The 23,891-nt window shown below is 41.8% G+C and overlaps 1 protein-coding gene across 8 annotated transcripts in view; it reads left to right on the top strand.

Moving 5' to 3' along the window:
• Window positions 1-23,891, top strand: part of CHD7 (chromodomain helicase DNA binding protein 7) — a 192,035-nt gene that overhangs the window by 156,407 nt on the left and 11,737 nt on the right. For 7 of the 8 annotated variants that reach the window (XM_050802156.1, XM_050802151.1, XM_050802157.1 and 4 more), the window contains 18 exons: window positions 361-556; window positions 1,213-1,380; window positions 1,622-1,801; window positions 5,175-5,285; window positions 5,375-5,580; window positions 8,396-8,595; window positions 8,785-8,944; window positions 12,035-12,124; window positions 12,571-12,674; window positions 14,013-14,142; window positions 14,553-14,625; window positions 14,778-14,835; window positions 15,514-15,742; window positions 15,990-16,198; window positions 16,321-16,992; window positions 17,856-18,016; window positions 19,475-19,702; window positions 19,945-20,388. In XM_050802156.1, coding sequence (XP_050658113.1) covers window positions 361-556; window positions 1,213-1,380; window positions 1,622-1,801; window positions 5,175-5,285; window positions 5,375-5,580; window positions 8,396-8,595; window positions 8,785-8,944; window positions 12,035-12,124; window positions 12,571-12,674; window positions 14,013-14,142; window positions 14,553-14,625; window positions 14,778-14,835; window positions 15,514-15,742; window positions 15,990-16,198; window positions 16,321-16,992; window positions 17,856-18,016; window positions 19,475-19,702; window positions 19,945-20,388 — 3,619 coding nt within the window. The remainder of the gene's footprint in view (window positions 1-360; window positions 557-1,212; window positions 1,381-1,621; window positions 1,802-5,174; window positions 5,286-5,374; window positions 5,581-8,395; window positions 8,596-8,784; window positions 8,945-12,034; window positions 12,125-12,570; window positions 12,675-14,012; window positions 14,143-14,552; window positions 14,626-14,777; window positions 14,836-15,513; window positions 15,743-15,989; window positions 16,199-16,320; window positions 16,993-17,855; window positions 18,017-19,474; window positions 19,703-19,944; window positions 20,389-23,891) is intronic. The other variant, XM_050802155.1, reaches the window with a different exon arrangement.

The following is a 23,891-nucleotide window of genomic DNA, read 5'->3' as shown; positions in this document are numbered from 1 at the left end:
ACTACAGGAGGACATTGCATACTTTTTTAGGCAATTTTATTTCCCCATTGCCTTTATTTGAGTAAGGGAGAATATTTCTTACTTAAAATTGAAATTATTTGTTATCTTACTGTTATAGATGTCAGCTGTTTTTAGAATTTAGCTATTTCCCTGGAGAGGAAGTAAAATAAAATTTAATCGTTGATCATTCAATCAATTATATAAAAAACTCCAATAAACCCTGTTTGCTCTGAGATTAGCTCTGTTAAGTCATATTAGTCTTTTAAATATATATTCCATATTGTAATAAAAATTTTAAAAAAGGAGCAAGTATGTTGTCGCTGTGTGTCAGGCCTCCTTGTTCACACTGATGATTTCTAGGTACCCATATGAAAGGATTGACGGCCGAGTAAGAGGCAACCTCCGCCAGGCAGCTATCGACAGATTCTCCAAACCTGATTCTGATAGGTTTGTTTTCCTCCTGTGTACAAGGGCAGGAGGTTTAGGCATTAACCTCACTGCTGCTGATACCTGCATCATCTTTGATTCAGACTGGAATCCCCAAAATGACCTCCAGGTAAATGCACAAGAAAGTCCTGATGCCTTTAAAAAAGAAGTCATTCTGCTTACTATGACAGAGAGTCCCAGTCAGACCCATAAATTAATGTTGCGTTGTCACTCAGGCTGTGTCCTATGACTCAGAGCAAGTAACCAACTAGTAACTTATTGATTAATAATGTGAGAAGAAACTTTTTAGTTTTAACCTTCTTCTAAATGGCACCTCTATTTATTGGCACATAGATAGGGTCTTATAACTGGCAGTTGAGTCTTGTCATTCGTTGGTAGCCGTCTTAGCTCAGGTCTCCTTAACAAAATACCATAAATTGGTTGGCTTAAACAGCAGACATTTATTTCTCACAGTTCTGGAGGTTGGAGGTCCAAGACGAGAGTGCCAGCAGAGTCAGGTTCTTGGTGAGGGCCCTCTTCCTGGTTTACGGACAGTCATCATCTTGCTGTGTCCTCACCCAGCTTAACGAGAGCCAGCTCTCTTGTCTCTTTATATGAACACTAATCCCGTTCGTGAGGACTCCACCCTCATGACCTAATTACTTCCCTAAGGCTCCACCTCCAAATATCATCACAATTGGAATGAGGGTTTCAGCATATGAATTTGGTGGGGAGACACAAACATTCAGTTCATTGCAGTAACTATTAATTTCATTTTTCTTCCAGGCTCAGGCTAGATGTCATAGAATAGGACAGAGCAAATCTGTGAAAATCTACAGGCTGATTACAAGAAATTCCTATGAAAGGGAAATGTTTGACAAGGCTAGTTTGAAGCTGGGGCTGGATAAAGCTGTGCTACAGTCTATGAGTGGAAGAGAAAATGCTACCAATGGGGTAAAACCACCCTTGCCCAAACCATTCATTTATTCTGGCACTTTTCTTTATTTAACTAATTATAAAAAATTACTCAGCTTTTGATTATTTTTCGACCTCAATATTTTAAGTGTATTTTTGTAACACTTTCCTTTGTTATAATTTAGGTTTACTCTCTTTGAGAAAAATGCAGCATTTGTTTAGTCTACAAATCTTTTAATTCTAAATTATTTTGAGTATTTTAAATATTTCTCTAAAACAGGTACAACAGCTTTCCAAGAAAGAAATAGAGGATCTTCTACGAAAAGGGGCCTATGGTGCACTCATGGATGAGGAGGATGAAGGGTCTAAATTCTGTGAAGAAGATATTGATCAGATCCTCCTACGTCGAACCCACACCATTACCATTGAGTCGGAAGGGAAAGGTTCCACGTTTGCTAAGGTGTGAATCGATCTGAAGAGGCCAGGTTTTCCATAGAAACATAACAGAGTTCATGTGAAAAGTACCTTGTAAAAGTGCTTACAAGATGCATTGGGAATTAATCAAATTAATCATTAACTCCCTGTGGAACCCCTGGCACATGAAGCTTTCTTTATGCTTTGGTTTCTCTTCTGTGTACCTGCCACTGGTATTTGCCCTCGCCTTGTCATCCTTGTATCTACTTCCCAGCTCCTGAGGCTAATCCCTCAGTTGTGTTCTTGACTCCATCCTCTCCACTTCTGAGATCCTGCTCCATTGGCATCTTCCTTCTCTCCCCAGATTCTGGTTTCTGAAACAGCCTGTAAGAATGATCAACTCACTCCTTTAAAAACACCTGTCCACTATTTTCCCCTTTAACTCTGTCTCCATACATAAACTCTTTTCAGAGCTAAAATCCACACAAACGTAATCTACTCCAGCTGTCTCTACTGTCTCCCTTTCTACTTATTTTTCAGCTTTTTCAGCTTCCAGCTTGCACCCGTTCCCTGCCTCTCTATCAGAGCTGCTCTGGCCAGGGTCACCACTGAGTACATCCAATGGTTCCACCTGAGAGCCCGTTCTGAGGTTTTGCCTGCATTTTGTTCTAGCCATCTCACTAAGGCCCACTCTGTACTTTTATTTTTAACAGCTTTACTGAAATGTAATTAACTGACTATACAGTTAACCTGTCTTAAGTGTACAATTCAGTGCCTTTACCATATTACAGACGTGAGCACATACTACCACAATCTAAGTTTGAAACATTTCCATTACGCCAGAAAGGTCCTTATGCTCATTAGCAGTCATTCCCTATTCCTATCCGTACTAGTCTCCCATATCTGGAAAGCATGAATCTACTTTATTTTTCTACAGATTTGCCTTCTCTGTACACATAAATGGAATCATATGATGTATGATCTTTTGTGTCTGACTTCATTCACTTAGCATAATGTTTTTCAGGTTCATCCATATTGTAGTATGAATCAGTAATTCATTTTTATTGCTGAACAGTATTCCATTTTATGGGTATACCACATTTATTTGTTGATAATGGACATCTGGGTTGTTTTTACTGTTGGTTATTATGAAGAATGTTGTTATGGATATTTGTGTACAAGTTTTTATATAGACTTGTTTTCATTTTTCTTGAGTATATACCAGGAGTAGAATTGCTGGGTCCTATGTTAACTTCATGTTTGACCCTTTGAGGAACTGCCAGACTGTTTTCTAAAGTGACTGTACTATTTTCTTTCCAAGTCAAATAGTAAGAAGTATAGATGAGGATATGGAGGAAATGGAACTCCATATACTCCCCAATACTTTTTATTATCTGAGTTTTTAGTTTTTGCCGTTCTAATGGGTGTGAGGTCATATCCCACTCTTGTTTTTATTTGCATTTCTCTGATGATATTGAGCATCTTTTCATGTGCTTATTGGCCAGATGTAGATCATCTCTGGAAAAAATTCTATTCAAGTTCTTTGTTCATTTTTTGAGTTTCTTGTTATTAATATTTCAGACTTAAAATATGTTCTGTATGAAAGTTCTGTATTAATATGATTGCAGATATTTTCTCCTACTCTTTTCTTAATAGCGTGTAATTTTAATGAAGCCCAGTTTACCATCTTTTTCTTTTATCGCTTGTGTTTTAGTGCATTGTCAAACCCAAGCTCACAGAGATTTATGTTTTCTACAGATTTGCCTACTCTGGACAGTGGTCAGTTCATATAAATGGAATCATGTGGTATATGATCTTTTGTGTCTGGCTTCATTCAGTTAGCATAATGTTATTCACTAGCGTAACTTAGATTCCAAGATTCGTAGTTTTTAACTCTTACATTTTGGTCTGTGATTCCATTTGAATAGAGTTTTGTGTATGGTATGAGGTAGGGGTCCAACCTTCCTTTTGCATGTGGCTGTCCAGTTATCCCAGCTCCTCCAATCTGGAAAGGCTCTTCTCCTGTGGGCTTTGAGACCCACATCTTCTCCCTTACATCTTTCAGCTTTATGTCAGATTATTTTCTCAGAGCTCACCGCCAAATTTACCATCCCTGTCTCTCCCCCTACCGCCATCTCTGTTTGTCCACCTGACTGACATCATTCAGATGCCTGAAATGGATGCTGAGGTTTTTCCTGGCTTCCTCTTTCATATTTCACATACACCCAGATTCTGACTCTATTAATTTTGCCTTTTTTATTTTTAGGGATGATGTCTCACTGTGTTGCCCAGGCTAGACTTGAACACATGGCTCAAGTCACCTTCCACCTTCGGCTTCCCAAGAATTTTACCTTTTAAAGAATATGTTTCTTTTTTTTTTAATTTTTTTGTTTTTATTTTATTTTATTTTTTGACAGAGTCTTGCTTTGTGGGAGTGCAGTGGGAGTGCAGTGGCGCAATCTCAACTCACTGTAACCTCTTCCTCCTGGGTTCAAGTGATTCTCTTGCCTCAGCTTCCCGAGTACCTGGCATTACAGGCTTGCACCACCATGCCTGGCTAATTTTTGCATTTTTAGTAGAGACAGGGTTTCACCATGTTAGCCAGGATGGTCTCAAACTCCTGACCTCAAACCATCTGCCCACCTTGACCTCCCAAAGTGCTGGGATTATAGGCGTGAGCCACCACGCCTGGCCTAAAGAATATGTTTCTAAACCACCTTCTTTTCTCCATTTTGTTATTTCTTCTGTAAATTATTACAGTGGCCTCTTCTGCTGTGTTCTGACCTCCATGCTCCAAGCATTGGTATGACCTTTCCAACTTGTGACTCTAGATATGATTGTGTCCATAATGAGATTATTCCCAGTTTCAAATAGTCCCTGGTTCCCTCGGGATAGAGTTCAAACTCTGTTAACAACACATGGAAGACACTGCTTCACCTAGCTTCCCTCTCCCTCACCAGCTCGACCTCTGGCTCTTCTTCCCTGACTACCCTTTTCCCCTTTACTCTCCTCTGTGCCATTGCACATGCTCTGCTGTGAACATGTCCACATGCTTTCCTGTTTTATGAATGTTTTAAAATGGTTCAGGCATCATTTTATGGGAGAGCCTTTTCTTCTCAGTTTCCAGCAATGCCCCGCCTGAACCAGGTTAGGGGCCCCTCCTCTGTATATCACTTGCACTGGTCTATACCTTTGCTCCCTGTCATTTATCATGCTGCAGTGTAATTCTTTGGTTTGGTCTCAGCTCCTGGTCAATCAGTTGCCTGAGGGCCCGTCTGTCATTCTAGTCCCATCTACTGTAGTGTCTAGCACAAGTGGAGGAACGCACAATATTGGAGCAAATGAATAAACAAAAGCTGCTTTACATTCTACTTCTGAGAAAAACCTCTCAAAGTAATGTGTTTCTTTTTTCTCTGTAGGCCAGTTTTGTTGCATCTGGAAATAGGACAGATATTTCCTTGGATGATCCAAATTTCTGGCAAAAGTGGGCTAAGAAGGCTGAATTGGATATTGATGCCTTAAATGGGAGGGTGAGTAAGAAGTCCCATTCAAACACCTATCTGATCTAAACCAAGAGCCACTCTTTCAGAAATTTCAAATGTATCTCCTCTTTTGTTAGAACAACCTGGTTATTGATACTCCAAGAGTGAGAAAGCAGACCAGGCTCTACAGTGCAGTGAAGGAAGATGAGCTGATGGAGTTCTCAGACTTGGAAAGTGATTCTGAAGAAAAGCCCTGCGCAAAGCCACGGCGCCCCCAGGATAAGTCACAGGGCTATGCAAGGAGTGAGTGTTTCAGGGTGGAGAAGAATCTGCTTGTCTATGGGTAAGTAGGACTCACTACGTAAGATGGAATTTTGTTCTAACGATAGTTAGAATTCCCAACTGGTATAGAGCTAGATTTGTGTTCGAATTTGTGTGACACCCCTTTGCACAGTCAAATGAATGCTTCTGCAGTAACTTTACAGGGCTTTGGAGCCATTTGGTTGACATAATCTAAGTTGTTCAGATGCTTCTGGATTCAGAGGTCACCTGAAGTTAGGGTGCTTGTGTGTACCTTAAGGAATTATGCCAGATCCAGATTTACATGTTGATTATTAATAAGAACAAAGTGTCAAAATTACAAAATCTTTTCTCACTTTACAAGCTTTGCATAAAATTTGTGACTGTCGTAAGCTTTTAATATTTCTCTTATAAAAAATTGTCAAAGGCAATAATCTCACTTGTTAAATTCTTCCTTGCAACTCATGTGAACCATGAATGGTCATTTGAACTTTGTGAAAATGTTGTATTTTTCCTGCTGGACTACAAGTTTCTGAAAGGCAGGATCCATGTCTAATTTATCTCTGAATCACTGTGACGCCCGAAGCAGTACTTCAAATGGCAGGGTGCTCAGTAAATATCTGAATCGGTCAATAAGAGTTCTCTAACAGATTGTGGGACTATAGGCAACTCCTGTTAAAAAAACAAAACAAAACAAAAAAACTGCTACTAGAGTAACCTTTCTACAGATCTGATGACGTCCTGTCTTGGATGATTTCTTCCAATGGATTACCATTAGTTTCAGAGTAAACACAAACATATGCTGACATGGCATCCAGAGCTCTTCTAGGCCCTTGTCTTCTGTTGGTTCTTTCCCATGGGCAGTACAAGCTTCTGTTAGGACAGACGGCTTCATCTCCTTCAATGTGCCACGCTCCATCTCATCTGTGTCTTTGCACAAGCTCTTCCCACTGCCTAGAGGACCCCCCACGTGCACCTCCACTGGGAGGTGACCTGCCTCCCTTCTGCTCTCTGTGGGTGTCCGATGCAGGCATCAGCTTGTGCTCTGCAACCGAGTCTGGCCTATACTTCCCATCACACTCATCATGTTGTTTACGATTTTTGAGTCACCTCCCTCTTTTGCTAGATTCTGTTTGCAGCTCCTTGAGGATGGAGGCTCCTTCTTTGTGCCCTCAGTGTGTAGTGCAGTGTGAGCAGACACATAGTGCTGATAAATGCTTGTTCATCAGAAGTCCATCCTCATTATCTGTGCAAGCTGGGCATCCTCTCTTGTCTCTTCTTACATGGGGCAGAGACTCACACCCTGCCCCCCAAAAGCCTTTTGCTACCCTCGCCTGCTGCCATGTTTCAGCACAGTCATCCGATTTGAGAGTTCTGTGGGTAACTTTAGGAATGGAACACATAAATAACTCCTACAGCTAAGAAGTGTGCTTAGCACAGATTGTCTTTCAGTCAGGTCCTTCCCTCTTCCCATAGTCGTCACTATGTACTGAACACCTATGTGCTGGTCACTGTCTAGGATCCTCTCAGTCACTTGGGGTGGAGCTCTGAGCAAAACAGTCATGGCTCAGGCAGGCAGGTGAGCAAGCAGAAGTGGTGCAGACTGTGACAAGGAAGCATTCTGCTGTGGAGCATAGAGCCTGTCAGCTCACTGTTAAGACACAGCTCCAGTGTTGTCTCCCTACCTCTGGGGTTAGGAGGAGTGAAAGGAGGAATTCCACAAAAAGTCACACAGCCTGTGACTTGGTGGATATCACAAATCAGCCAGGGTAAGAGGGAGTGCTGGGATTTGGGTAGGGAAGGGAAGTAAGATCCCAGCAGACAGAGCAGTGTGTTCCAAGGCCATCAGTGAGAGCTAGCCTTGTGGTTGGAGAAACTTCAAGAAGTTCACAGGAGCCAGAGAGGACCAGGGAGTGACAAGAGACCAAGTCAGGGTGAGAAGCAGGGCCTGAGGGAGGATGTGAGCTGCTCTCTGCTCCAGACACAACTCTCAGTCTGCAGCGGAGGGGCTGTTCATACCATGAGCACTGCCTTGGTGGCTCAGTCTGCTGTGGCCTGGGAGAAGACATGGCTCAGACAGCACCTACTGCTGCCTGCCCCCGTACCTATTTGTTGTGTGGTCTTACCCCACAGCTCCCAGATGAAACAGCACAGCACTGTTTAGTCTGGGATTATAACACGAAACAGGCAGTCAGGCCCCATGGCATGTTGTCTGTTTGCTTCTGTTTTCTGTCCATAGCCCTTTCTCCCACTTATTTCTCATGAGGATCTGAGGGTTGGCAGAACATCTTGCCTGTGAGGGTTCTTATGCTTGGGGTTATTACTCCCCGTTTCAAAAGGAACCTCAGAACTTTCCAGAACCTTTCACCAGTGACTGTGGCATCCCCTTAGAGGTGGGTCGATGCAGCCATATACTGCTCAGCATCACATCCTTGATTTTGGGGTAGTCACACCTTTTATCTTGAGTTGCCTTTTATCTCAGATGGTTGGTCAACATCAAAATGTACTAATCATGACAGTATGAAGCAAAGTCCGTAATTTGCAGGCCCTCGGTTGAACTCATGTCCTGAAAATTGCACTGTTGCAGCCTGCATGTACCTGGAAAAGCCAAGGTTAGCTTTGTGGGGGTTATTCTTGTGGCAGTTCAACTCCTGTGCTTAGGAGCAGTGAACTGAGGGGCAGCTTGCTGTGTAAGGGAGTATTTTTAACTCTTGCACCCTGGATTGCTTTCCTGTCATCCAGTGTGAATTGTTGCTAGTTTTGACCCAGGATTTCCCAACACTGCTACCTGACTGTTAAAGTAAAGCCGTAAATCAAAACTCACAGAGACCTCTGCATGCTGAATATTTGCTTTGCAGTTGGGGACGGTGGACAGACATTCTTTCCCACGGACGCTATAAACGCCAGCTCACTGAGCAAGATGTCGAAACTATCTGCAGAACCATCCTGGTATACTGTCTTAATCATTACAAAGGCGATGAGAATATCAAAAGCTTCATCTGGGATCTGATCACACCCACAGCGGATGGCCAGACTCGAGCCTTGGTCAACCATTCTGGTAGGTTTCCGCCATGTTGTTTGTGCTACAGGGTCACAAAGCCATCAGGATCCTTCGTGACACACTGTTGATAAAGAGATGTGACATACACCCCATATTTCCCTGCCTCGTGCATTCCCTGCCTCTCTGCCATTGACACTATAATTGGAATGTAAAAGGCTTCTATTATTATTATTATGGTGATTCTAGGTTTATCAGCCCCTGTGCCAAGGGGAAGGAAGGGAAAGAAGGTGAAAGCCCAGAGCACACAGCCGGTGGTGCAGGATGCCGACTGGCTGGCCAGCTGCAACCCAGATGCCCTGTTCCAGGAGGACAGCTACAAGAAACACCTGAAGCATCACTGTAACAAGTATGTTATTAGAGGGTGGACCTGGAGAGTTTAATTCCCTTTTTATTCTTTAAAAAATGCATGCAGTCGGCCCTTCACGTCTGCAGATGCAGAACTCGCAGATTTGGAGGGCCAAATGAGGGACCTGAGCATCTGCGGATCTTGGTGTCTGAGGGGTGTCCTGGAACCATACTCCTGTGGATATGGAGGGACAGCTCTGTTATTAAGACTTTTAAATGGTGTAGTTGTTGCCTTTGCACAGCCTTACCATTTTTCTTGAAATGTGGTGTCAAGTTACAGGAGAGCATACGTTTAGGTGACTGATTATTTTTTAACATGGTAAGATACACAACACAACATTTACCATTTTTACCGTTTATAAGTGATCAATTCGTTGGCATTATTTACACTCAAAATACTGTACCTGAAATGTTTCCATCATCCCAAATGTAAATACTGTATCAATTAAACAGTAACTTGCCTGGCCCCTGGCAATCACCATTCTATTTTCTGTTTCTATTAGTTTGTCTGTCCTATATGTCTCCTAAGGGGAATCACAGATTATTTGTCCTTCTGTGCCTGGCTTACTTCACTTAGTATTTTCAAGGTTCATTTGTGTTACGGTATCAGAATTTCATTCCTGTTTATGGCTGAATAGTATTCCATTGTGTGTATATGCCACGTTTCGTTTGTCCCAGTCATCTGTTGACAGACACTTGGGCTGGTTATGATGGCTGTTGTGAATAATGGTGCTATGAACATTGTAGAGGACTGGTTTTTAACCAGTATCTGTTAGATAATTGTAGTCAGTGTTATATGATCCCACCTTCAACTAACTGCGTACAGTGGAGGGAGGACTGGGGAGTTCATGTATTATTTTTTGCTTAATATTACCTCAGTTGCTGGGTCCATTTTTTCTGCCTATGAGCTTAGAATCATATTTCTTACCTTTATTTCCAAAAACTGATTATAGATAATTGAAGAATATTGAACCTAAATTTATTTCATTGCTTGGAGTTCTGTTAACAGTTCCTATTAAACTAACATCTGCATATGTTGTTTCCTTATTCTGAATATGCGTTTTTCCATATCACTAGTTCAGGCAACAATGCTACTGATCAGCTCTATGTCCTAGCTTCGTGTGACCTTGAGCAAGTTATTCAGCCTCTTGAGGACTCACTTTCCTGGTGAGTCCAGTAGACCTCGGCAGCAAGATCTCAGCTGGATGAGGCAGGATGTAAATAAGTATGCATTTCTCTCTGTAAAAGTAGCAGCAACAAAGTCTGAGCACATAATACTGGCAGCGTGCCAAGCGCTTTGTATGGCTTATCTGTTTGAGTTGTCTAAGATTAGTATGGCTTTTATCCCTATTTAACTGACAAGGAAACTGAGACTAAAGTTGAGTAACCTCCTCAAGGACCCTCAGCCAGTTAAGGGGCAGAACCAGGTTTGAACCCAAGTAGATGAGGGCAGCCTCAGCTCGGAAGTCTTCTCTGCTCCTCAGAGCTGTGGTGAGGCTCCAAGGCATCTTCAGAACCATTACCTCCAACCCTTTTGGTATCTCAGAAAGTTGGTGGTTACTGCTGTGGCATAAAAGTGCTTCCTAAAATCCTACCCCACTCACACTCTTAGAAAATGTCTGTTCAGTATGGCACAGTTAATGTTTAATCTCATGAGTTCACAAGAGAAAAAAAATCTAAAGACATAGAAATGAGTTATCCAAAGTGAGTCTCTTCAGGGATTTACAAGCTCATGCTTGACCTATCCAGAGCCCATGCTGGCCATGAGTAGGCTCGTGGTTGGGGGAAGGCCTATTGGGGAGCATCTGTTGATGTGTGATCGGGAGTTGTCTGTTGTGGTGAATCCTAGTTGTTATTTTGAAGTTTTAGGGACAGTTTCCACACCCTGAAAACAGCGTGGTGTAGTAGAGCCTGAAGACCTAGTTCCAATTGTCCCATGTGCAAGGTAACTCTGTGGCCTTGGATTTGTCACTTATCTTCTGCTACCATCAGTTTTCCCATTTGAAAGTGGAAATTATAACTTGCCCTGCTTCATCATAGGGTTGTTGTGAAGATCAAAAGGGCTAGTGTAAGTGTGAGACATTGGTTGTAAAGTGCTGTACCAGTACATGATGGGATTACTCAGCTGGGGAAATAACATTTGTATTATCATGTACTCATGGCCAAGAAGGCCACGATTCAATTGTCAGTCCCCAATGCACACCAGGGCTGTCCAGCAGGGGATACTAGCTTCGGTAGACACTGGCTTTTGGGGGGACTTACCAGGTGGACTTTCTTGAAAGAATTATGTTTTAGCCATTGAGGAACTCCAAACAGGATTGAAAATCTAGTTCCTAGAATTCCAAGCATTTTAAAAAATCGATTTCTTGAGAATGATTAAGAATGTCAATGAATTGGACACATTTTAATTTTCTAATTTTTTTTTCAAGCTACTACAACTTAAGTTCCCAGGTACAAAAAACTAGAAGGAATAAAAATGTCTAACATAGTATTTCATACAGGAGAAGAGCAAGGACACACCTTCTACCCAACCCTGTCGCCATCTTCTTTTCTCGGAAGCAAAGTTGTATAATCTGAAAAACCTGACATTCCATATTGAGGGTTTATTGTAAGGTAGTAAAACCAGATTTTATATCTCGTTTATTCCTACAACTTCTGATGTGCTTCCAAAAATGGTATTAAGGCAGCAGCTGAGGAAATTTTATGAGATAATGAAGCAGAACAGTTACTGAAAGCCATCTGCTCAGTTGTTTACAAACTTGCTTCAATACTTCAGAGGCAATGGTAGGGTACGTGTCTAAACTTCACAAGCTGCACTAGGTAGAACTAAATGAAGTGCGCCTGGGCTGGGCTGAGCTTGGGCCCTCTCTGTGCAGTGTGAGCGGTTGCCAGGCAGGCCTGTTGGAAGCCAGCAGAAAGCACCACACAGAGGTGATTATGTGCCACCATCTGTCACGCTTCAAGCCTACCATACAGCATGGCTAATCAGCCTTGGCAGGATGATGGATGAACAGCAGCAGCTGCCAAAAGCCACTGTTGGCAAACAGTCCTGAAGTTAAGAACTTTTTCCCCCCTCTGTCTTCCTCTCCAGGGTCCTGCTGCGTGTCCGCATGCTGTACTACCTAAGACAAGAAGTGATAGGAGACCAGGCAGATAAGATCTTAGAGGGTGCTGACTCAAGGTTAGTGCGAGCTCACGTTTGTACTCAACCTCAGTGAGATAATCTGGGTAGCCGGAAAACATCATGGATTGTGTTTCAGAACATTCGTAAACCACTAGTAACCCATCTCCTTTTTTGCATCTTGAATGCGGTATTTGTCCTTCCTGCTTGGGGATGTGATGAGAATCAGGAAAAGGCTGTTTGTATTTATGTTTGTAGTGTAAAGAGGTATGAACTAAAGCACTGGTGTTCTGAGATGACCCTTAAAATGGGATACCATGTGATAAAGTTCTTTCTGGTCATAGCAGAGGGCTACTGACTCATGCCCTTTCTTTTTACCTTTGCTGATACCTCCCCACCATGCTCAGATGTTTATTGTGGGAGAGAGGGCACGTGAGCCGTGTATCACATTCATTACTTGGAATTCTTTTTTAATACTAATATTTCTTATAAATGTTGTCTTTCAGTGAAGCCGATGTGTGGATCCCTGAACCTTTCCATGCTGAAGTTCCTGCAGATTGGTGGGATAAGGAAGCAGACAAATCCCTCTTAATTGGAGTGTTCAAACATGGTAAGTGACGTTTCTGTTTGAATACATCTCGACTGTATGGCTTGGTCTTTATTTAGAACTCTTTACATACTCTTTTCCAAAGTCATAATATTAATGAGGATAGTTCCAAAGGACTCTTGGCGTCTACCATTTTTCTGTACTAAAAATCTAATATGAACTGTAAATATCAGATGCTGTTTTTGAATGTTTGTTGAGCATTTGAGAAGAAAACATTTCTTTCTTGGCTGTAAATAAAACCCAAACCATATTTGTTTTAATAATAGCCAAGTTGTACTATAGCTCTCCCTAAACTTTGCTTCCAGCATGGCTTCCCTTGCTAACTCTGCCAACCAGTGTCAAAGTGGACGGTGGGCTTAACCTCTGCTATTAATCTGTACAAGTGCCTCCTGGGCTTTGTTCCAAGCAATATTTCACAAATGTCAGTGCTGAGAACTCGTGGCTCCCCTGAGTGGGATGCAGCCTTGTTAACTTTGAAAGGCTGGGGATGCAGAACTGGCATGATATATACAGTGAGCGATTCCTGATTATAATCCCAATTCTCTGGAGGTCGTGGAGGTATTCTCAGCAGCCCAGCCTGACTAAAGGGGAGAATGATGGCTTATAAAACCTTTCATGATTACAGTTTGGCTTGCGGCTCTACAGCAGTTAGGAGCAGTGTGTTGTAGTACACATCCTAATTGAATTGTGCTGTTCTGCCTATGTACTGCAGCCGCGTTTTGTGAGCTCAGCCTCAAAATCATTTTCCCGCAGTGCACTGTTGGGATCTGCCATTTTCCATCTAGTCAACTTGGGCAGTCAAAAAGCAGATTGCAGTTTGAAAACCATAGAGGGAACAGTGTCATCTTACTGACATGCATCATCCTAAACCTAATAAGACAGGTTCGCTGGCCTTACGTATATGGGGATTTTTCAGCCAGCCATGCGAGTTCCTGCAGGACTGATGCTATTCACAGGGTGGATGGGGGTGGACTCAGCACACCCCTGCAGAGGTCATAAAGGAACATTGCGAAGCCTTCTAAATGTCAAGCAAAATTAGATCTGGGGGAAAATAGGTTCAGAAATCCTCCCAGGCATCTTGCAGTTATTCTGAACCTGTTTTTCTATTAGTGTTTGTGGTAATTCTGATAATATCCCTGAGGTGTAACTTGGCCCCCAGTACCTTCCCTAGAAGGAGCATTCCATAGTATCCTCTACTAAAACAAGGTCCACTTAGATTCAACATAGATGCTAACCTTGACTGAGAAACAAACTTGTGTTGTGGCAGTGTTGTGATTTTGCCTGTGATGGGGCCTTTCTTTGTTTCTGTGTGTTTTCCGTGCACGGATGGGCACGGCACAGGCTATGAGAAGTACAACTCCATGCGAGCTGACCCCGCACTGTGCTTTCTGGAACGAGTTGGTATGCCTGATGCCAAGGCCATAGCTGCCGAGCAAAGAGGAACAGACATGCTAGCAGATGGTGGTGACGGGTAAGAAGGACATTTTAAAATTTGAATAAACTTTATGTCAGTTTCACATCTATTGGCAGCGCTCAGTTCTTACCCTGCACTACACACTGTATTGTGTCAGATTTGAAGTTCAAGTGCTGTTTACCAGTCTACTCTATTTGTGTGTTGTAATGACTGTTTAAAGGATATACATTATCTTGATAATCTGAAACTTGTTTTTCTTTTCCAAATGTCATTTCCCCCGACCTCTCCAGACCCCCTCCACCACCCTGCCACGGCTGCATGTTTTAAATACTGATAGAGTTGCTTTTGATGTCAAACCCATAATTAAAAGTAGCACTGGATAGATTGTTACTCTTTCCTACCCACCCCCCCTTCCCTCTCTTGCTTATCAGTATCATTCGAACAATTTTTATGTTTGTTTTACATAGGGGAGAATTTGATAGAGAAGATGAAGACCCAGAATATAAACCAACCAGAACACCATTCAAAGATGAAATAGATGTATGAACTTGAGTATATTGGCTTTTATAGCTCCATTAAATATTATATGCCCATATAAGACTTGTTAAACTTTATAGATAATGACCTTTTCTTTAAAAGACAAAGAAAAATGAGACCCCAAATTAAAGTCATTCTGTTTCTTTGCTTTCAAGGAATTTGCAAATTCTCCTCCAGAGGATAAGGAAGAATCCATGGAAATACATGCCACAGGTAAGGCCCCAGAAAAGCTCGTGCAGCTGAGCAGTCATTGTTCATGTGGTAGGGACTGTCCTGCTTCACAATGGCAGTGTCTTAACACCTTGTTTCTTCTACACTGACCTGTTTTGTGAATCATTTTAATTCTTGTTAATGGTTGTGTTTTCATTACATTGAATTTCTTAGCTAGGATAACTGTTTCTTTGATGATAATTAGCTGATTTATATTTTACACTAATTAGTGAAAAATTTTAAGTATCTAAACTATAACTCTTGGGAATAGAGAATTTGCTCTGTATTTACCTAAAATATTTTCAGTTTATTTAGAATATTGACCTTTTACCGAATAAAATCATTACACAACAATTATGCAGTTATTTTTTATACTCAAGATGATTATTGCACATACATTAGAGGAGAGTACCTTATAAGGAAGTTTATGCTGTAAAGTGTGTTTCTTTATGTAGGACTAATAAATAATGTTTTCACCCCCTCTAAGGAATTAAAAAAGAAATAAGTGTATACGTTCCAAGCAAATGTTATTACTTATTTATATTTTTAAAATGAGGGCACTGAGATGCCCTTACCCACACTGTCATTTGAATCTTAACAAGTCATCCTGTTTTGTTGGAATACTCTGTGTGTTGCAAGATTTCAGCTACACATTTCAAAAATGTTTTTCTACTTCCGCAGGCAAGCACAGTGAGAGTAATGCTGAGTTAGGCCAACTTTACTGGCCTAACACTTCAACCCTGACTACACGTCTGCGCCGGCTCATTACTGCCTATCAGCGCAGCTATAAAAGGCAACAGATGAGGCAAGAGGCCCTAATGAAGACTGACCGGCGCAGACGGCGGCCTCGAGAGGAAGTGAGAGCTCTGGAAGCGGAAAGGGAAGCTATTATATCTGAGAAGCGGCAAAAGTGAGTTTCTTCAGGGTTTCACTCAGCTCCTGGTACATTCCCTTCTGCCCTGCTCCTGTAGACCCACAGGAGATGGGACTCATATCAAAGAGTGACCGCCAAAGAAAGGCTCACTCCAGCAAAGCAGTCTGTCTCCCCACCCCCAAATAACTACCATGTATAAAGTCTGGGAGAAAGGGGAAAAGAAACAGTAAATATTAAGTCTTTTCCTGAAGTGTGATGCAAGCTAATATAATCTTTCTAACAGGTGGACAAGAAGAGAAGAGGCTGATTTTTACCGTGTGGTATCTACCTTTGGGGTTATTTTTGACCCTGTGAAACAGCAATTTGACTGGAATCAATTTCGAGCCTTTGCCAGGCTTGACAAAAAGTCTGATGAAAGTTTGGAGAAATACTTCAGTTGTTTTGTGGCCATGTGTAGGCGAGTATGCCGAATGCCTGTCAAGCCAGATGATGGTAGGTACATTTAGCAACAAAGCTCTATGTGAAAAGACCAGTAAAGTGAAACATAAGAAAGTGTACAATGTAGACTGCTTTTGAGTTCTTCCCAAGTAAATATGAGCCCTTCTGTGTTACAGAACCGCCAGACCTCTCCTCCATAATTGAGCCGATCACAGAGGAGCGAGCCTCTCGAACTCTGTACCGCATTGAGCTACTACGGAAGATCCGCGAGCAGGTTCTCCATCACCCCCAGCTGGGAGAGAGGCTTAAGCTCTGCCAGCCAAGCTTGGATCTGCCAGAGTGGTGGGAGTGTGGACGGCATGACCGAGACTTGCTGGTTGGTGCTGCTAAACATGGGGTCAGTCGGACAGATTATCACATCCTCAATGACCCTGAGTTATCCTTCTTGGATGCACATAAAAACTTTGCTCAAAACAGAGGAGCAGGTAATACATCTTCCTTGAACCCACTGGCAGTTGGATTTGGCCAGACTCCTCCAGTCATGTCATCTGCTCACATTCAAGATGAGAAGGTACTGGAACAAGCGGAAGGCAAAGTGGAGGAGTCTGAAAACTCAAGTGCCAAGGAGAAAGGTGAGGGCAAAGACGAGGAAGAAGAAACCGACGGCAGCGGAAAGGAGAGCAAGCGGGAATGTGAGGCGGAGGCCAGCTCTGCGAAAAATGAACTGAAAGGTGTCGAGGTCGGCGTAGATGCTGGGTCCAAATCTATCTCAGAGAAAGGTTCCGAAGAGGATGAAGAGGAAAAGCTGGAGGATGACGATAAGTCGGAAGAGTCTTCCCAGCCTGAAGGTAAGGCCTCACCACTGGCCCCTCTCCCGATCCCACAGCAGCTGGTTGTGAGATATGTTGCTTTCTGGCAGCATGGCACCTGCTCTTTTCTTTTTCACGAGTACTTAGTGTACATTTTCTTCCATGAGGGGATAGTTTCAAGTTTTGCTTATACCTGTGTTTTGCCCTGGCACCTTATAGCACCTAACCATGGTATTTTGAACAACGTAAACTCTTAAGAAGAGTTGCATGGACACATTAGCAACTTTTGGTTTAAGGATGGAAGTTAGCTTGTAGTGACAGTGTATTAAGAATTCTATGTGATTTTAATTTTGACAAATGTGAGGGAAGGTGGCCATTCACTGAGTAAATATTGTTAATCATTTTGAAACAATTGGTGCTGCTTATGTTTTGATTCAGAAGTAAAGAGTAGGAATAGAATCTAAAAATAACCAATTTTTTAAGTCGCAGTAAGGTTGCTGAAACTGGCCCAAAGTAAAAATGAAGCACATACTGTGCTGTAGCTGGAACCTTCAACTTTTGCCAGAAGGTCAGCCCTTTTTTCTGTGAGGAAGAAAATAGGCTCTTGAGTCAATGACTTGGTTGGCTGTCATCCTCCTGTAAGGTTTACTTGCACAGTGCTAGGTGGCTAGTGACTAACCTCTCTCAGCCTCTTGTCATCATCTGCAAGATGGAAATAACACCATCTATGTGAAATGGCTGTTACAAGCTTTAGACAACAATGCCTAATACCATTCTAGCCATGTAGTAGGTACTCAATAAAATGGAGTTGATTAGTATTCACATTTTTAATCGTGTCCTTTCTAAACTTCAGTTTCCCTGATACTGTGGTTGTGAGTAATGCACATTAACTCATTTCTCAGCAGGAGCTGTCTCTAGAGGGAAGAATTTTGATGAAGAAAGCAATGCTTCCATGAGCACTGCTAGAGATGAAACCCGAGATGGATTCTACATGGAGGACGGAGATCCTTCAGTAGCTCAGCTCCTTCATGAAAGAACATTTGCCTTCTCATTTTGGCCTAAGGTTGGCAGGTTTATGTTGCTGTTGTTTGGCTGACCAAAAGGGATTAGGGTAGAGGAAATCTTCCTAACTTGATTTTTCAAATAATTTTAAGGTAAACTTTTGACACAGTATATGAAGACTATAGATTTTTCTTATGCTTTTAAAGAATGATCTGAAAAAGCCCAAAGAAAAAAATTGTAGAACACTTTTCTAATAGGATGAGAAATGTGATGTGAAAGAAAGATAATAAGAAATAGAAGTGTTTATATGGATGGATCTTTGGCTCCATGTGGCTTTTAGGTTACTTACCCCTGTTGTCTAGTATAATCTGTGGATTATTACTGTGTTTTAAAAATTTTTTATGTGAAATAAAGCCTTCAGATTTAAGACAACTTTATATTTTTGGAAACCTACCAGCTTCTTGACTTGGGAGACGGTATACTGTTGACCCATTTGCTCTTAACACATTATGAGATAATTCCAAATGTAGTTATCTGTAACCAAAAGCAAAATGGAAGTTACTTTTTTGGCTAAATAGTATAATTTTATAATAATTCCCCGTATAATTTAGGTCTGTTTTTCGGGGTGAGGAAATAATCATCCTAATCACCATAACAGGGCTGTCTGGTTTAAAACAACACAAAAAATGAGCTTCAGTCAGCCTACCCTCAGGCTGGTCTTTCCCAGTATTATTGTTGTTTAAGAAACAAGGTGAAAATTTTGACCAAAGAATGTACTGTCAAAGATATTTTCTTTCCTCTGTCTGTCCCTTTAGTTCCCCTGTTATGCTAACCTCCTTTATTGAGTGTAGGAGGGAGTTTCCCAGATCAGTCAAAGGTTATAGTAGCAGGCACTTTTAATCTAGGGAAACTCAGTCTAAAGCTGTAATTAGAAATTTTTAGTGTACACGCTTCAATGAAATTTGAAGTGATAATAGGTAGGGAATGCAAATTGACATTCATTAGGTGTTCCTAGGTTGGTGCCCATTTCATAATGCTGAACTTTATTAATAGTGACGCTAATGATGTCCCACTTCCTGGGACTGCAATCCAGCCTGTAGATCTGAAGGGCCTGGGCAGCAAGATGCTAATGCAGGGTTTCCATTGTCATCCACTGACGTCCACCAGCAGAGGTCTGTGGAGCTTGTATAAGAGTTACTTTTTAAATATGAAGATATTTTGAAGGTGGTGATTATTTAGTACATTTTTCTGTTTTACGAAGTTCAGTGTTTGTAATTTAAAAATAGCATGTTTTCTGTGTTGAAGCCACCTAGGACCTTCTGCCAGATCAATGCCATTATAGGAGATTTTGTTTATTTACTTTCTTACTTGGTTTCTTGCCTTTTGTTTTCTTTTACTCTTTGTCCTCCAGTTGACTTTTAAACATTTTATGCTCTTTTGCATCTTGATGGATGTATTTATCTAGTAATTTTAACCAGGGCTTTGTTAAAATTTCTTGTGACTTTTCTTCTCCCTCCAGGATAGAGTAATGATAAACCGATTAGACAACATCTGTGAAGCAGTGTTGAAAAGCAAATGGCCAGTAAATAGGCGCCAGATGTTTGATTTCCAAGGCCTCATCCCAGGTTACACACCCACCACAGTGGACAGCCCCTTGCAGAAGAGGAGCTTTGCTGAGCTCTCCATGGTCGGCCAAGCCAGCATTAGTGGGAGTGAGGACCTCACTACTTCTCCTCAGTTATCAAAAGTAAGTTAGAATGGCTTGTTTCTGCAGCTTAAAAGGGAGCCCTCTAAGCCTTAACTGAGTTTAGGAGCTTATATTTCACTGGTCCTGCTTAGAAATAAGATAGCTGCTGTTTCCTCAGCTCTGTGCACCAGTCGTGAATGCTTAATTCCTTAACCTTCTTGTTCCTTATTTCTAAAACCAGCCCATATAGCTGATACAATTCTGGCTCACTGCAACCCTACTCTGTTGGAATTTTTCAATAGGAAGATGCCCTCAACCTCTCTGTCCCTCGCCAGCGGAGGAGGAGGAGGAGAAAAATCGAAATTGAGGCCGAAAGAGCTGCCAAGAGGCGAAATCTCATGGAGATGGTTGCCCAGCTTCGAGAGTCTCAGGTGGTCTCAGAAAATGGACAAGAAAAAGTTGTAGATTTATCGAAGGCCTCAAGAGAGGCAACAAGCTCTACCTCAAATTTTTCATCTCTTTCTTCAAAGTTTATCTTGCCTAATGTCTCGACACCAGTGTCTGATGCCTTTAAGACTCAAATGGAACTGCTCCAAGCAGGCCTTTCGCGCACACCCACAAGGCATCTCCTTAATGGCTCCCTAGTAGATGGAGAGCCTCCCATGAAGAGGAGGCGGGGAAGGAGGAAAAATGTGGAGGGCCTTGATCTGCTTTTCATGAGCCACAAACGGACGTCATTGAGTGCAGTAAGTCGGGGAGCTTGCCTGCATGGCGATTGCACATGTTGACAGCTGAGGGTCCCGCGATGCTCACGCTGCTGGGCTGTGTTTCTCTCAGCAGCATGGTATGAAAGCCAGCTTCCTCCACTAAAGAAATAGTTTTACAGTGAACAGTCATGATTCTGATCATTGATACAGATCACTTGGCCTGAACGAACTGTAGCTTGAGGATGTATTCTTCCCAAGTTCTGATGTGTAGATTGCTCTCAGAAGAACAGCCCAACCCAGAAACATGTTCTTCTGAGCCTAGAATTGTTATCTCTGAATTCTCGAGGTGAAACAAGTTTCTGCTCTTAAAGCTATTGATATGTTTTAGGCCTGGCATTTATTAGAATTAGTATAAATGTTTCGTTTTGGACCTAAGATTTGTGTTAACATAAAAAGCTAGTGACGGCAAATTCTCCTACCTCCGTAAGTATTTTAAAAATCTGAGCTGCATCTTTACTAGAATAGGTTTGAATAGAACGTATGAACCAATGGATTTTGACTTTCCCTTTCTCAATTCAGAGGAAATAAATGAATGCAGTATAATCAAAATGATTTTCTTTCTTAATCTGCTTCAACTACATCTCACCCAAAAATGTGGTGCCCGACTCACTGATGACCAGAATTTTATCCCAAAGAGCACAGTTACATGCGTTTTTTTAAAAAATGGTTTAGCACTATATATCTTGAACCTATTGACTAGAAGCCCCAGTCACCATAGTGGCTGGAGCTCCTTGTCTGTGTTGTGAAGAGTGGGTGCTCTGGGAAGCCTTCCAGGTACTGGGCCATCCTGGGCCCTTCCTCAAGCAGTGGGACATAGCTTGGGAAATACTGAAATTTGAGATTGAGGGAAGACAGTTGTCTGTTGCAGCATGTTTTTTCTTACTCCATCCCTATTATTATTTGCCCATTTTCTATTTCTTGAACCCAGAGAAAGCTTAATAAGAAGGCAGGATAAGACATGGTTGAGTTGAAGTTCAGAAACGAAAAATAACATTCACTGAAATTTGTTTGCCCTCTGGTGGAGTCTAATTAAAACAGAAGCATTCAGAGTAAATTTTCAAAATTGGACCGGGCACGGTGGCTCACGCCTGTAATCCCAGCACTCTAGGAGGCCGAGGCAGGTAGATCACTTGAGGTCAGGAGTTCAAGACCAGCCTGGCAAAAATGGCAAAACCTTGCCTCTACTCAAATTATAAAAATTAGCCTGGCCTGGTGGCATGTGCCTGTGATCCCAGCTACTCAGGATGCTGAGGCAGGAGAATTGCTTGAACCCGGGAGGTGGAGGTTGCAGTGAGCCACAATCGCGCCACTGTACTCCAGCCTGGGCGACAGAACAAGACTGCGTTTCAAAAAAATAAAAAAAATTTTTTTTCAAAATTGATTACCAATGCACCAGTCATCATAATGGTCACATTTGTTGATGGTATGATTGTTTTCGGAATCCTGTAAAAGTATACTTTGTAATGGACTAGCTGTGACTTATATGTTTTCCGTAAGTTAAAACACCATTTCTAGGGGTATGGCCCTGAAACAGAGTTGTAGCACTAGTGATTAGCCTTTCTGTTTGAAACTACTTCTTTGATAGATTTTGTTGACTGATAAATTCTTTCTCCATAAACTTTAACAAATTAGGAAGTTTCTGCAGCTGACACTTCTTTTTGTTTATTATCATGTTCAATATTTGTAGGGTTTTTTGTGTTTTGAAACAGGGTTTGTTTTTGAGACAGGGTCTCACTCTGTCACCCGGGCTGGAGCACAGTGGCACAATCTTGGCTCACTGCAGCCTTCACCTCCCGGGCTCAAGTGATTCTCCCACCTCAGCCTCCCGAGTAGATGGAACTATAGGCGTGTGTTACCATACTCGGCTAATTGTTTTGTATTTTTGGTGGGGACAGGGTTTCACCATGTTGCCCAGGCTGGTCTCGAACTTCTGGGCTCAAGTAATCCACCCACCTCAGCCGCCTGAAGTACTGGGATTACAGGCAATTATGTTCAATATTTGGATCATGACACAGCTTTATCTCTGGACCAGGTGTTAGGAATTAGTAATGCAACCCAGGTGCTTTCTTCTACACACCCTATTTTAAATGTGAGACTGATTTTATTCATTTCACTATTTTAAGTCTTTAAGAATTTGTTGATATTTTTCTGAAGTCACATTTAGAAAGCCTGAGAAAATTCCTAATTGAAGTTAGAGAATGTGTTTTTAAAACTTTTTTTTTTTAACTGTCACATTTTGAAATGTAGGGATTCCTCATTTGGTGTTGTCGGGGGTGATGTGCATGCACATAAAATACAAGGAAAGCACTGATCGATCTGTAAATAAACCGAGTAGGAAAGAGATGTAAAGGCCAGCAGTGTTACCTGGATGAAAGAGGACAGATCCTAGAATTTAGTATTTTGTCAGCACTCTTAACTGTGCTGCCATGAAAAAGAATGCATTCAGCAACAGTGGACAAGCTGGCACTATTCCCTGTGCCGGCACTGAGAGTCAAAAAACACAGTCCTGACAAGTGCTTGCACTAGAGAATGCAGTGTTTAGGAAGGGGTAACAGATAAATAATAATGTGTCCTGGTTGTGCACGTGTGCCATGACCAAGACATGTCTAGGGTACTTTATGAGCCCAAAGGAAGCCTGGGAGTAGAGGGAAGAGGATATGGGGAGAAACAGATGAAGAAGTTTCCCTATGGATGGCTGTACTTCAGTTAAGTTTTGAAGATCATGCAGGAGTTGGTCATTTTAAAAGGGTTGGCAGAGAACATGTGTAAGAGTAGAGAGTCTCTTGGGTCTGATGAACTGAGGAATTTGCTGAGGAAGTGAGCTTCAGCAGAGATGAGCTTGGAGAGAAAGCAGGATGCAAATCATGGAGGGCTTTGATGCCATTCGGAAGAACTTGGATTTTGTCCTGGAGGTAATAGGAATGCAGTTATTGAAAAAAATAGGAGAGTGATGTGACATAATTTTTTGAACTGGGAAAAGCTGCATTTTAGAAAACTGACTCCAGCATTGTGGTGTGGAGGTTGGATTGAAGACAGGTGGGGTTAGAATCAGGGAGACCATTTAGGAATATTGCAATAACCTGGGTGGGAAGTGACGCAGGCCTGGACCATGGTAGAGCTGTGGGGAAGGAGAAATGGGTGTCTGGAGGTTGAAATAACTGTAGACTTCAGTTAGTGTTGTTCTTTCCAATGTTGCCACACATACCTGAGACAGAATGTCCCACTACCAGCAAAATTATATTGTGCACAGATTGCCAATAAGTTGCATATAAACTGGCTTTTAGAAATTCCTTTAGTATAAATTATCTTCAATTTATTTTGTTAATTAATATCTAAACATTATTAAATAATATCTTTAATTTATTTTGATAAATTAAATTTATCTTTAATTTAATTTGGGGATCTCCAAGAGAGCTTGAGAGGCCGCCCTTCATGCATATCAGCTCAGACTATACTCCCCATATTGTATTCCCAGTGGCTGG

The sequence above is a fragment of the Macaca thibetana genome, chromosome 8 (assembly GCF_024542745.1).
Source record: "Macaca thibetana thibetana isolate TM-01 chromosome 8, ASM2454274v1, whole genome shotgun sequence".
NCBI classification, from domain to species: domain Eukaryota; kingdom Metazoa; phylum Chordata; class Mammalia; order Primates; family Cercopithecidae; genus Macaca; species Macaca thibetana.
Note: the sequence above shows the minus strand (reverse complement) of the source record. Positions and strands in the feature narration are given on the sequence as shown.